Below are 13,585 nucleotides of genomic sequence, written 5' to 3'. Positions count from 1 at the left end.
TTGCTTGTTAACGAGGTGTGAAACATCCCACATCACTACGAAACTTTTTTCTCTCTCACACAATAATACAAAACCAACAGGCTGCTTTTTTTTTTTATTGTTCTAGATATTGACGATGCTTAACATCGGATGTGATCTAGCGAGAATAAACAGCGGGGGGGGGGGTGTGTGTGGTGTAGTGGGTTCCCTGGGTATCGTCACGCCATCATGTGTGTTCAATCCAAACTCGGCTCTTTATGTCTTTGTCCTTTTACTGGAGTGTGCAGCATGACTGAAGTGTGTTTCTGTTAATGATACAGTGGCCGACACATTGATAGACGAACGTACATGAAACTAATGACTTTGATGGATGGAGATTTTAAAGCAAAGGGTCGTTTATTTTCTCTTCCCGTTTCCCGCCATAAACCTAGAACGGACAGAAAGACGGAGGACTGTTGTTGACCTTTGACCTTGACTACTAGGGGGTGGTCTTAATGCTTCCTCTAAGCCATCCTCTCCCATCCCCAGTAGTGTACCACACTGACTGACTCTTCATCTTTACCTCTTCTGTACTTTAACCTGAGCTGTCGTAGAGGACACTTAATGACCCCAATCACCGTTGAAACTTGAAATCTACAGAAAATTGACTTGATGAAATATATAAAGTTTAAAAAAAAATAAAATAAAAAAAAAAAAATACGGGAAAAAAAAAATACCAACACAGAAATGATCCGAAAGCCTTTTCTACTTAAAGTGGAAACTTATTTCAGGAGCGTTCTGTAAATATATAATAATAATAATAATAATAATTACAAAAACGTTTTTTTTTTTCTCAGTTTTATTTTTCAGAAACGATAAATTGCTGATGTAATTGCAGTGTGTCCTTTTCCAACAGAAACCGCAGTTGTCCGGATGCAGAGAGGCGCTTTAGATAATCCATTGATTATTAGTTGTATTGGAATTTTGTAAATATTTCTTTTTTTTGCTTTCTTTATTTAAGAAATTATTGCTTCTTTTGCATCGGAAACTGGAAACGTGAGGTGACGGAACATTGCAAATAAAGGACTTATTAAGTTGCTGAGCGGAGTCTGTGTGAAACATGTCACCTTCAGGGCACCAGTGGTTTGTCACAGCAGTGTGTTACTAACCTTTACCATGATGTTTTATAAAAGACTGACCAAGCTGCGACCGTGGACTGAAGTTACATTGCGCTGTGGCGGCCATGTTGTTGTTTTGGGAACAAACAACGTATTTGGTCATTAAGGTGTGAGGATGTGTTGCTACGGGAGAGGAAAAGTCATATTGGAGCCTCTGTTTAGGTGATATCATGGTTGATTAACCCAGCAGGTCACTGATGTCGGAGGAAACAGGCTTTAAACCCTCCACTGACCCTCTGTAGTCAGGAGGAAGTTTCCAGAAACCAAAACAACTTCAGATTTTTTTGTCCAAAAAGTGAAGCCATTCAATATACAGAGAGTTTAAACAAAAGAAAAGCAGCAAATCCTCACATTTGGCATTTCTCTGCTCCGTAAGTGACTTAAAATAATCCAATGATCACTTAGATTATCCCATCTGCTGGAATCTGGCCTCAGTTTTGTTGTGTGTTAAATGGACCATGAATCTATGCATCTGTTCAGCAGTTCAGCATCTTCGCGGAGAACTTTTCAGCGGATCTGAAGTTTAGCAGAGGCAGGAGATGGAACCACAGACCATCAGATCAGTGGATGACCGTTCTGCTGCCTGAGCCACAAATGAGTTTGTGGTATTTTGATTCAAAATGTGTGTAGGACTCCGTATCGATGAAATATGAAGAAGAAAAGAGGCTGTAAAATTAGATTCTCCCACGAAACTACAACATTGGGTTACAGTCACCTTGTTTCACATTTAAAATAAGCATATCAATGATTAATAAATGGTTTACTACACAATATAATGCAGTTGTAAGCAGATACAAGCACTTATTACTGTATTTGTCACTGTAACTGTGACACTATGTTAGCTGGCTGCTTGGGCATAAACTAAGAATGAACGACAATGAACTTCTGTGTATAACAACATTTATACACAGAAGTTAAGCTTTGAAATACTTCACTGTACATGTTTATGCATTTAAGTAGCATTTTAACCCCCTAACTTCGAAATCTTTTTGGGTTCTTTGCCACGTTAATAAACACTTAACACGCTCACAATATTAAATGTTCATATTGCACATGTAAAACAAGGGGACGTTACCTAAAACTTGTCTGCGCCTTAAACAAACCAGCCGTCACGGTGAATGTGGGGCTATTCTGAGGTTTCCTGTGTTGCTCAGTGATTGCTGCTGCTGTGTGTTATAATGTGTCAGCAACTAAACACAGGTGAGGTCAGATCATCCTGATGTCTCTTGTCATCGCCACATGATTATTTTTTCAAGGGGAGTTTGCTTTGTGTTTCCTTCACATCAGACTGACAGGAGATCTCCACACATCAAACCCTCCTTGTGCCTCCTGCCTGCTGAACGCGCTCACAGTGACCGCAAAATAAAATAGAATGGAATAAAATCAGAATTAAAAAATAATCAAATAAAACATTTTTTTAAAAAATGAGCTGCAGTGCTTTGTGAGGAGGGCCAGAGCTGCTGCGGGTTACTGTGTCCTGATCTTGGCTGCATGAGGAGGAGGAGGAGGAGGAGGAGGAGGAGGGTGGATGTGACACCGCCTCGCGTTGATGACGCTCGCCGTCGGGAGACATTTGGACAGCCCGTGTGAAACCCGTATACGCCGAGCAACAAATGGTGCGTCTGATCCGGAGACCTGATGCTGGAGTTGGGAGCGCGTTTCCACCGACTGCGTGGCTTTAACGATCCCCTGCAGAAGCTGCGGCGGGAGGACGAGCGGCGCGCTGTCATCTGTTGAGCGGATTGGAGACAATTAAGCGCATTATGATGAGCCGCCGCGGTCCGACATCCAGGTAGGTACCGAGAGAGGAGGAGGAAGAGGAGGAAGACGGGGGGGGGGGGAGACAAGATTCGTTAGAGCCGAGAGTGCGCACAGAGGGCAGGGAGCTGCTGGTGTTTACCCGCTGCAGGGATGGAGGGATGGATGGATGGAGGGATGGAGCTGTTGGGATGCAAGATGCAGATGGAGACCCCAGAAGGTTGCCAGGAAACCCGCTGCAGCATCCGCGCCGTATCCCCTCCACCACCACCACCCATAGTAAATTGCAGGATTCAGGCCTGCACCCATCATCAATGGCGGGGTGATGTGTCGCCTCAGAAAAAAAGAAAAAAAAAAATCACCTCCAGAAAATAAATAAAAAAACATCAGCACTGCAGCGCTCACACAGGCTGCAGCCACACACCACTCGATCCCACTTGTTGGTCCTGTGGAGGCTGATCCTCTGCAGGGAGGGAGCGGACACAGTCCTGCGGACACCTCCGGCAACTTCATAATAATATACTGCCGCCAGCACGTGTTGTTTATCAGGATGGAGGCCAATTAAGCAGCGTGTGAGCTGCAGCAGCAGAGGGGGAGGAAGAGGAGGAGGAGGAGGAGGGTGATCAGCTGATCAGCTCGGTGGAGAGGAGAGGGTTTGTTTTTTTGTTTTGTTTTTTAAAGAAAAGCAACATCACACAGATTAACAGCTCCAGAGAGGCCAAATCATGAGCAGGTGCAGGCTAATGAAACAGAGGAGGGCCAATTAAACAACTGGGTAGATGATTGTTTTCACTGTTAAAGGATGAGTTCGCCCCAAAACTGGAAATTCAGTCACCCTGCCCTGGTTTTTCCAGCAGGGCATTGTCTGCTCACAATGAAAAACATCTGGTTAGGTTTCTCAGTCCAGAAAGATATTCCTGAGATTCACAGCAGAACGGTCCTGCAAGCGTTCTGATGTAGACCTTGTCCTATGAAACTTATCCTGACTTCCCGTCAGTGTTGAGGGTGAAGAAGATCTTTACCCGCTACCTTTTTTTTTGTAGCTGAACTTACCCTTTAATTAATCTGTCAGTCCCTCTCTCAGAAATCATTCAGAAACATACACGTTTTTTGTTTTTTGTTTTTTTTTTCTGGGGGATGACTGCAAACGGCTCATTCTGCTCAGAAAAAACAAACAAACAAACAAACAAACATTTGAGGCTGGACGCAGTTTAAATGTTGCATTCTGGCTCAAATGACTAAAACCATTAATCATTTGTCAAAACTGTTGCTGTCCTCTGTTGACTCATCTACTGACTGATCTTTAAACCACTCAAAAAAAAAAAAAAGAAAAAAGAAAAAAAGACTGCCTCGACAGATGAGCTGAACCAAATGACGCCATGTGTGACCTACATTTGTACCGTCCACAGTGGTGGCTCCTGACCTCCGGGTCGTGACCCCTCTGCTGGGTCACGAGAAGAAAATCTGAGCAGTCACGAGATGATGGAAAACAAATTGTCCTGCTGCATTCATTTATAGTGGGGGGGTTTTTGTGATTTTGAATACGAGAACCAGTGAAGAGCGACTGAAGAGGAAAACAAATCAGTGTTTGGCAGAATTTACCACTCCGGTAACAAACGCTTCTAACTGGTGTCTGACCCAACATGATCCTCATCTCTAAGATCACCTGCAGTCGTTCTATAGCTCAAAGTCAAAGCGAGTCCTATTTTGTGTTTTTAGTCGTGATCTAAGAAGGTGAGCTGTTGGTGGAGTGTCAGGAGGAGCCCAGCAGAGCTCCTCATGCTGAACATGTGTGCTGCAGTGTTGATCAGCGTTGAGCAGGAGGGACGTCAGCGGTGCTCATTTACTGTCATTTATTGTGTATTTTTTGATTTTCAGTTTTAACAGATTCAAGTTCAATGAAAATGACTCTTTTTGTGTGTTTTTGCAAACAAAAGAGAGGGAGGAGGAGAGAAAGTCATAAATCACTGACAGTGGATTGAAAAACACAGCAAAAATAGGTTGCTTAAGAATTCAATATGAAAATCAGTCAAACTTGATTTATGTTGCACCTTTCAAACTAATTAAAATACAATCTGAAGTGCTTCAGCGGTGATTGGGAAATATGGGAAATTAAAAATGGATTTAGAGACTAATGCTCACCAAGACGGCGATCGAATATGGGTAGTTAAACTAATAAGAGACAAAGAATAAAAGATGAATTGATTCGCCTGTCAGGAAATAATGACAGTGACTGTAGCTGAAGTTACATATAGGAGATTTAAAGCTCAGATTCTGTGTAGTTCAGGAGAAAATGCTCCTTAAATGTGAATCTTGGTTTCTTCACTCCTCCGAGGCTCTGGACTGACTTTTTACACTGGTTGCACTGGTGCCTCTGATTTTAACATTTAGATTAGGTCTACCCAGTAATAATATTCTTTGATAATTGCGATAACCTCCAAATAATTGGATATAGCCAAATAATAACCTTTTCTGTTTCTGTTTTTGTTAACTGGTATGACCAGTGAAAATATTTGGTCACACTGGACTCCGTGACAGTGGACTGAACATTTTCATTTTGTGGACAAAACAAGACAATTCAGGACGTCGCCTCAGGGCGCTGTGAAAACACTGATGGAGATCTTCTGACACGTAACTGGAACAAAGACAACGAGATAAAAGCTGATAAATTAAATAATAATAATAATAATAATAAGTAAAAGCAGCATCAGCGTTTAGGGCATCTTACAGACAAAACGACTAATCGATTAATCGAGAAGTTCATCATCAGCCGCAGCCGTGATTGCCACATTTTTCTCAAATCTGTCAGTGTAAAACATTCACTGTCATCTTTGACTCCACTAAGCCTTTAACACTTGTGTCTTAGCTGCTCTGGGAGCCAATCTGCTTAAGGATATCTGTCATGCACGTGTTGTGATCTGTGATCAGGCCAACACGTCTCCTGCCGTCTGCAAAAGGAGACACACTCCCGAGCGGCTGCCATGTAGAGCCTGCACACATTCATCCGACCCACCACTTACCACTTTACGTTTTCCCGGACATGCCGTTAGTTAGGTGGCACTATCACTTCTTTTTTCAATAGGGATCAGCAGCTTTGGGGGTGAGCAGGCCGTGGCTCGGAGCTGCTTACCGGAAATCTGGTCACAGGCCATATGTTTGCCCGGTCGCGTGGAGACGGTCAACGCTGCCTTTAAAGCCCCCCCGACCATACAAACCGGTTCCGCCGGCTTACCGTGGCTTTGGCATCTGTGCGGTAAATGTAGGGCATGGCTGTTTGCTCGTCTGCCCCGGTGGTTTTAAACAAGCGAGCCCAGGCTGCGACTTGTAGTTGTGTTGCTCTGCTGCGCCGCGACAACATCTCTGCACTGTGTCCACGATGAGGCTGAGGTCGAGGAGCAGGGAGAGAGGGGAGAGACAGAGGGAGGAAGAGGTAGCTTCTTTTTGTTGCTGTTTCTTTGGCCCGGAGGACCGAGCTGGGTGTCTGTCAGCCTGTTTGTCCCGTGATTCATATTTGATTTTGAGCTTTTTTCATTTAGAGCGCTATTAGAATGTTTCTCGCAGTGTAAATATTGGCAGAGTAAACATTTGCTGGGCTTTGTGAAAAAAAATAATTAAATATTGAAATAGCCGACTACTACTGCTGGATGGGACACACAGAACACACTGCTCAGTTGATATTCGTTTTGTTTTTTGTTTTTTTTAATTTAAACTCTCTCTGTCTCTGTGTTGCAGGTGAAATTCGAGGAGAGTGAAATGATTCCAAAGTCAGGAAAATCTCCAGCAGACTCCAGGAAAAGTGTCGGCATCCATGAGTTCGCAGCACTCGCCAGATCCTCCTTAAATGGTGATTTCTTTTTTTTTTTTTGTACTATTTCCATTTTTTCCACTCAGATGTTGAATTTTCCCGCCTTCAGACTCTGACACCCCCCCTCCTCCCTCTGTGTTTCCAGGTATCTCTCAGGCAGTGAGGGACCACGTGACCAAGCCCACCTCCCTGGCTCAAGGCCGGGTCGCCCACCTCATCGAGTGGAAAGGTTGGCCCAAGCCTGCGAACCCTCCGCCGGCTCACACCCACCTCAGCTCCTACTGCCACCTGACTGAAGGAGAGAAGGAGGCCCGGTTCGCTGCAGGTACTCGTCCCTGTGACCCTTAATAACAAGTTTTGAATCTTATTTATTCACAGCCTGCTGTCACTTGGTTGTTTGGCCGTCTTTTCACTGAGTCGCTTTAGCCTCAGCATCACCACTGTCAGCTCCCACCTTCTGTCCTACACCTAATCCCCCTAAAACTCCTGTATGTCGGCGGGTCCGCCACGCCCACCACGCTGTCTCTTGGGTGACAGCTTGTCTTGGCAGCAGATGGTGGCCTATTAGACACTCTCCCAGAACACTTCACTGCCCACCAACGGTACAACGGCTCCTGTTGTTTTGCTGTGACTCATCTTTCTTCTGGCGCCGGCGACATCGGCACAGTTTGATCGAGAGAGAGGGAGAGAGGGAGAGAGAGAGAGAGAGAGAGGAAAGTAGGGTTCATAGTGAGTGTGCATCCTGTATTAACTCTCCCTTTTATCTTTTTCTTTACATCTCGATCAATTCTCCAAAGTAAAACACTTTATCCTGCATTTGAAAGAGACGATCAGAGCAGGAGAAGCTGATTGAATATCGACGTCAGCTATTGTGATACTCAGGGAATCTTTTGAGTCACTTTTTAAGAAAATAAAACAGAATTTTGTTACATTTTGGACTGCTAGTCAGAAAAAAAGTGAGCAGCTAAAGTGTCTGACTTTGAGCTCTCATTAATCATGATGGGCGATTTTTTCCAATTTTCTAGATATTCCTGTCTCTTTAAGACCGACTGAGGCGTCCAGAGATGATTGGCAGGATGCAAAAGCAGAATAAAAACACTCTTCTACTACAGGATTAGTTCTTTCATTTCAGACTCCACTGTGATTTTTTCTTTTTCTAAATTCTCAGTTTCACACATTCACTCATGTCTTCATTTGAAAGGGACACAAGCCCGACTATGTTTCTGCATGAATGAATTTATTTGACCTGTGTTCCTGCCAGGAGTGGCCGAGCAGTTCGCCATCGCCGAGGCAAAGCTGCGCGCCTGGGCGTCTGTGGACGAAGATGACGTGGAAGACTTCAACGACGAAGAATCCCACGCCAACGGACAGACTCTCACCTCCATCCAGAGCTCAGGTAACCACGGTCTGCACCATTTTGATCATTTTCATCTCGTTCCACTCTTCATTCCTGCATCATCACTGACAGAACGCCTCGTCTCCCCTCCCCCCACCATCCATCCATTCATCCCCAGGTGTTCTGACTTTTTGCTCCTCCCTCAGACACCGCCACAACCAATCCTATCACAGGACCGACATGCCAGCCTGAAGTTGATGGCAGTGAGGCTCCGCCCTCCGACAGTCCCCTGGGCTCCAGCAGCAGCAGCAGCAGTCAGCTCTGTGGTAGATCTGCGTCTCATAATGACCCACATTCATCCCAGACCAATTCACCTACTTTACCCAACGACAGCATGAGCCCCTTCCTGGAGGAGGAAGAGGAGGAGGAGAGGCTGGGTGGTCACGAGAAGCAGCATGTTACTTCGCAGGAGCAGAGCAGCGAGGTCTACATCCACAAGCCCGAGTGGAGGCCTCGAAGCAGGAGCAGCAGGTTCGACTCCTGCTACTCCACCTCCGAGTCTCCTGGGGAGGACGAGGAGGAAGACGAGGAGGAGGACGGCAGCGTGTTCCACGAGGTCCGAGTGTGGCACTGCAGAAGCTTCTTCTCTTCTGACCGGACCTCCTCTGGAGTGGCGTCCTTCGACGAAGAGGAGGAGAGGGATGAAGAAGAGGAGGAGGAGAAGAAGGAGGGGAAGGAGTTCTTGATGTGATGTGACGTCCATCTTTATGTCTCTGTGTTGATTGACACGATCTGTTCCGCTTTCACTGTTGACCTCTCTCCTCCTCCTCCTCCTCCTCTTCCTCCCCTCCTTTCCTCTGATCCTCTCCACTCGCTGCCTTCTGTCCTCTCCTCCTCCAGGCCTTTCATGCACTGACCTTGTCCACCGTTTCTCGCTGCTGTAAACAGTATATGTATATATATATCGGAGAGTTCAACCAGAATGTAAAACTGTTGTTCAAACTGAGTTTTGTACATTTGTGTGAAGAGTCATGTGTTGCTATTGCGTCGGTTTTCTATGGATATTTTGTAGTGTTATTTTTTTTTTCCTGGGTCATGCTGTGTCATGTGGGTCGGGCTATGTTTGATACTGAGTGTCTGAATGTCCTGCATAGATAAACATGAGTTGTGTGTTGTTTTTTTTTTGAAGAATGACTCTGTGGCTTTTTTCTCTTTCTCTCCTCAACAAACACAAACTGAACACACCGGAAGCAGCGGTGGAAGAAGTACTAAGATCATTTCCTCAAGTGAACATATCAGTACCACAGTGCAGAGCAAAGAACAGAAGCTTTAAAACACACTTAATATACTCAAAGTACAGTACTGATATTGCAGAATGACCCATTTCAGAATAATGTAGGCCAACATCATTTTCGCGGATCATAATCTGTAATTTGGTGGATTATGGCATGTGTGGAGCTGTTAAAGCTGGGGCTAATTTTAAATACTTTATCCACTGTTCTGTAGCTCCAAAGGTAACTGCACCTGTTTCACACATGAACGTGTATATGGAGTTGTTGGTGAGTACTATTACTTATGTGAAAAAAAGTAGTATAAAGTTTTTTCTGGCTCCATGTAATCTGATGAATTGCCTCTAGTGATGTCACTCAGGGGCTGAGTTGCATTGTGGGTAACACAGGCACCAGGTTTTGGAAAGGATTACACTCCATTACACTGTTTGACCCACGATCCAATGGTGATATATTAAAAATAAACTTTATTTATGTAGCACTTTTCTAAATAAGGTTACAAAGTGCTTCACAGAAAATAAAAAATAAAAAAGACCATACGATGGCTAAAAACAACACGGATGAAGAGACACGGTTTAAAAAGCGAAGACCTAGGTTAGTGATTTTATCGAGTTAATACTACTGAGACTATAATTATTGCTTAGCCCACTTAACTTAAGCTTCTGAAGCCTTGAAAGTGCTGCAGGTCTGTTATCATGATACCTCGTTACTTACACCGGTTCCACCGAGAGGCAGCGTCATTGTTGGCAGTCAGGAAACTCGCAGGTACATCAGAACCAGAGATATCAGCTTTTATATTCCACACATTCATCTTCCTTCTCAAAACCTGGAGTCTACATTACCCACAATGCAACTTAACCACTGAGTGACATCACTGGAGGCTATTTGTCAGATTATATGCAGCTTCTTCTGGAGCCACAAAAGATTTTATACTACTTTGTATCACATATGCAGTAAAAGACCTGTAAACACACTTTAATGTGTGAAATTGGTGGCGTTACCCTTTAATCTAAAATAATACATGGTTTTAGTTGATACGTTTTGTATCGTTTTTGGTGCTGCAGTATTTTCTAGGCATAGGAAAATATGACGTTATATATTATATAGAATATATAATATATATAATATTTCATGTGAAGATTATCTCGTCCAACGTAATTTTACAATATCTATATATTCTCCTGATAATCTTTCAAATATTCTTAAAACTTATCCATCGGGGTTTCATAAAAACTAAATTTGGAATCACTTCAAACTCATATTTTGTTAGGACACACACAAATATTTGGTCATAAACAAATCATTAATTAATCATAAATCAGGTCACCCTGCATAAACAAAGGATATAAATAACTGGTGATTTCTCACCTCCCGGTCGTCTTTTGGTTTGGAATTCCTGCAGTATTTACACACATCTGATCTGACTTGTTTTTGCAGGTGACATGATGCGTAAACCACACGTTCAGCCAAGGTGAGGGGCCTGAGGCATTTCAAAATAAAACAGGAAACTGATACAGGATGAACGTCAGCGAGCTAGAGGATGTTGATGATTATCTTGATTTGCGATTATCACGATAATGACGATTCCCCACAATCAACTTCCTGTGAATTTTTTTTACAGACACTAAATAAAAGCATGAACCTGAAAATGAAAGTAAAATGAGATCATCAAAGCAACTAGTGACTCACTTCATTAGATAAACAAAATGTTGATTAAAAACGGCAGACAACATGATGCTATGCAGCTGAGTGCAAGGAAGAAACACAACTTCTCATCTTGTTTTTTTTTTTTTTTAAAGGTGTTTTTTGTTCTTTTTCAATTTTAATCATTCACTCATGTACAAAAAACAATTTCATGTTTCTCTGAAAAATAACAATGGCTGTCGGATCTCAAATGCATAATTCTCCTATGTACAGTAGCGTGTGCGCAGATCTCGTCCGTGTATGTTCATATGTACAAAAGCATATACAGGCCAGTGCCATATAAAGGGAGATACTACAGACTTATTGCTTAACTAGATACGCTGCAAATTAGCTTATACACTCTCTACATTTAACTCCTTATACGTTTATCTTATATGGCGAGCACTACTTCACACTCTATATGCAGAACGGAAAAGGTAGGACGCTAAGAAATCGTTGCACAAATGTTTACACGGACCCAAAAAAAGGAAAAAAGAAAAGAAAAAAAGAGCGCTGCGATGACGTCACGTAAGATTGAAGAAGATATGGCTCAAAAATTGTCGCGTGAAGCTAAAAATACTTTAGGTCATAACAAGGACTCTCTCACACACACACACACACACACACTTTGCTCTACGACAGTTTTTTGGGGGTATCGCTGTGCTTCAGACAGAAGTTACATTTCTCGACGTTGCATTAGAGGCCAGGCTGGATTAAGATACGTGTAACATATCACGGTGTTAGTGACTATCTACAGGCCGTATACATGTGTGCGCTTAAGTGTATATATGTGTGTGTGTGTGCTTTGTGTGCTCTGTACAACTTCCTGCATCTTCCCCCCCCATTTTATTTTTCTCACTCTGAGCTTCAAAGTGTTGTTCCTTTTATCATGCTAGAAACACGTTAAACACAGTTAATTCACACAGCAAGGGAAAAAAATGCGGAGGCAAGTTCAAGTGGCAAGGACGGCGCATCTACATTCGCCCTTGTTCAATCGGCCCCTGCTGAAAAGCCAAACAAGGCTACATGTGCAGGGGAAATTATACTCATGGTAATTACAATGTGCTTCATCGTTATTTGGAGCCCTGTACTAAACTCGGTGGACCTTTGGAAGCTGCCTTTGTCTTCATGTGAACAGTTTATTTTGGGGGATTTTGGGGGGCTGATATGACCCGACACAAATATTTAGTCATCAAAGAAAAGAAAAAGGAAAAGAAAGGCTACTGATAACGACACGGACAAACTAGTGATGACGCTGTTGCTGTTATATCACCTTTTACTGCATTATTACTGTAAATGTATTGCATATCAGCCAACATGTAACCGACACCACTGCGTCTCTTCTGGCCCCTCGGATGTGTTAGTCGGGAATGTGCTCATTTGAATACTTTCCTCTGTTCTTCTGTGCTTGCCTCTCTGTTATTCACGCCTAACTCTGCCCCATGTGCCTCGTTTCCCTCCTCGTTATGTTTGAAGTCGTGTTTACAGGATGAAAATATATATATATATATATATATATATATATATATATATATATATATATATATATATATATATATATATATATATATATATATATATATATATATATATATATATATATATATATATATATATAGACTCAAATTATGTCAACGAATCTGGATTGGATTTGAGCATGGCAAGAAAAGTGTCAAAAAGTCTCTTTCTTTCTCGCACACAATCACACACACACACACACACACATTTAAAAGATAAAGCTGGTGATATTCTGTATTTTTCTATATCGTTAACAAATCCCATGAATGCTGCAATTTATTCGAAAAAAACTAAGACACATGAATGAACCACATCGTCGCACTGGATGACATGTTCCTGAATATAGCCTGAAAGTGGTCCCAGCAAATTTACCCTGTTTGAGTGACGTGTTCATTCATCACAATGAATTTCGGGCACTACATGGTGAATATCCCACAAACAAAACTCCTGGTGCTGTAAAAATACTTGAGTAACCAAAAGGCTGAGAGACAAATTCACTATTTATTCTTGTCCGAGTGATAAAACCCTCAGTGTCCGGCTTTTTTTTTTTTTAAATGAAAATATATTGATAAAATAATCTCACCTAAAAGGTCAATTTAATAGCTGCTTTCAACATTTCGATTACACCACATCAGTTCAAACAAACTGGTTAAGTCTTAAAGGTCAGGCTTGACCTTGGAGGACCTGCAATTCTCTGACGACTGAGCAAACCCAGTTGCGAAAATCAAAAAGCTGGCAGGTCAAGTTTCCGCAAGACGTGTCTTATCACGTTCACATCACACTTTTAAGACCTGACTTTAACATCAGGGGGTGGAGAAGATGCGGAGGCTAACTTTCAACAGTGGTGCTTTTTCTATTCAGGTGCACTGACACATGACGTAGGTGCACCCAGTTATAGATTTTAATTTAAAAAAAAGGTGCAGTATGTTAGAATTTTGGTTTAAAACATTCAAAAACTAAACTACAATTATCAACAGACTGTAAAGGAACAACAGTTTTGATGTGATTTCACATTTTTGTATTTCTATTTTTTTGTGTGTGTGTGTGTGTGTGACAGGGA

General features: G+C 42.5%; 1 protein-coding gene across 3 annotated transcripts; it reads left to right on the top strand.

Moving 5' to 3' along the window:
- The first annotated feature begins 2,690 nt into the window (after positions 1-2,690).
- Positions 2,691-13,104, top strand: fam131a (family with sequence similarity 131 member A). 3 transcript variants are annotated; one of them, XM_037082701.1, is made up of 5 exons: positions 2,691-2,928; positions 6,627-6,738; positions 6,845-7,024; positions 7,961-8,095; positions 8,242-13,104. In XM_037082701.1, the coding sequence occupies exons 2-5, from the start codon at positions 6,648-6,650 to the stop codon at positions 8,784-8,786; spliced, it is 951 nt and encodes a 316-aa protein (XP_036938596.1). In that variant the 5' UTR covers positions 2,691-2,928; positions 6,627-6,647; the 3' UTR covers positions 8,787-13,104. The 3 variants fall into 3 exon arrangements, with proteins under 3 accessions (XP_036938596.1, XP_036938595.1, XP_036938597.1); XM_037082700.1 differs by lacking the exon at positions 2,691-2,928 and adding an exon at positions 5,865-6,324; XM_037082702.1 differs by lacking the exon at positions 2,691-2,928 and adding an exon at positions 6,435-6,456.
- Positions 13,105-13,585: the final 481 nt, after the last annotated feature.

The sequence above is a fragment of the Acanthopagrus latus genome, chromosome 21, assembly GCF_904848185.1.
Source record: "Acanthopagrus latus isolate v.2019 chromosome 21, fAcaLat1.1, whole genome shotgun sequence".
Lineage (NCBI taxonomy): Eukaryota > Metazoa > Chordata > Actinopteri > Spariformes > Sparidae > Acanthopagrus > Acanthopagrus latus.
This window is presented reverse-complemented; position numbering and strand designations above follow the sequence as displayed.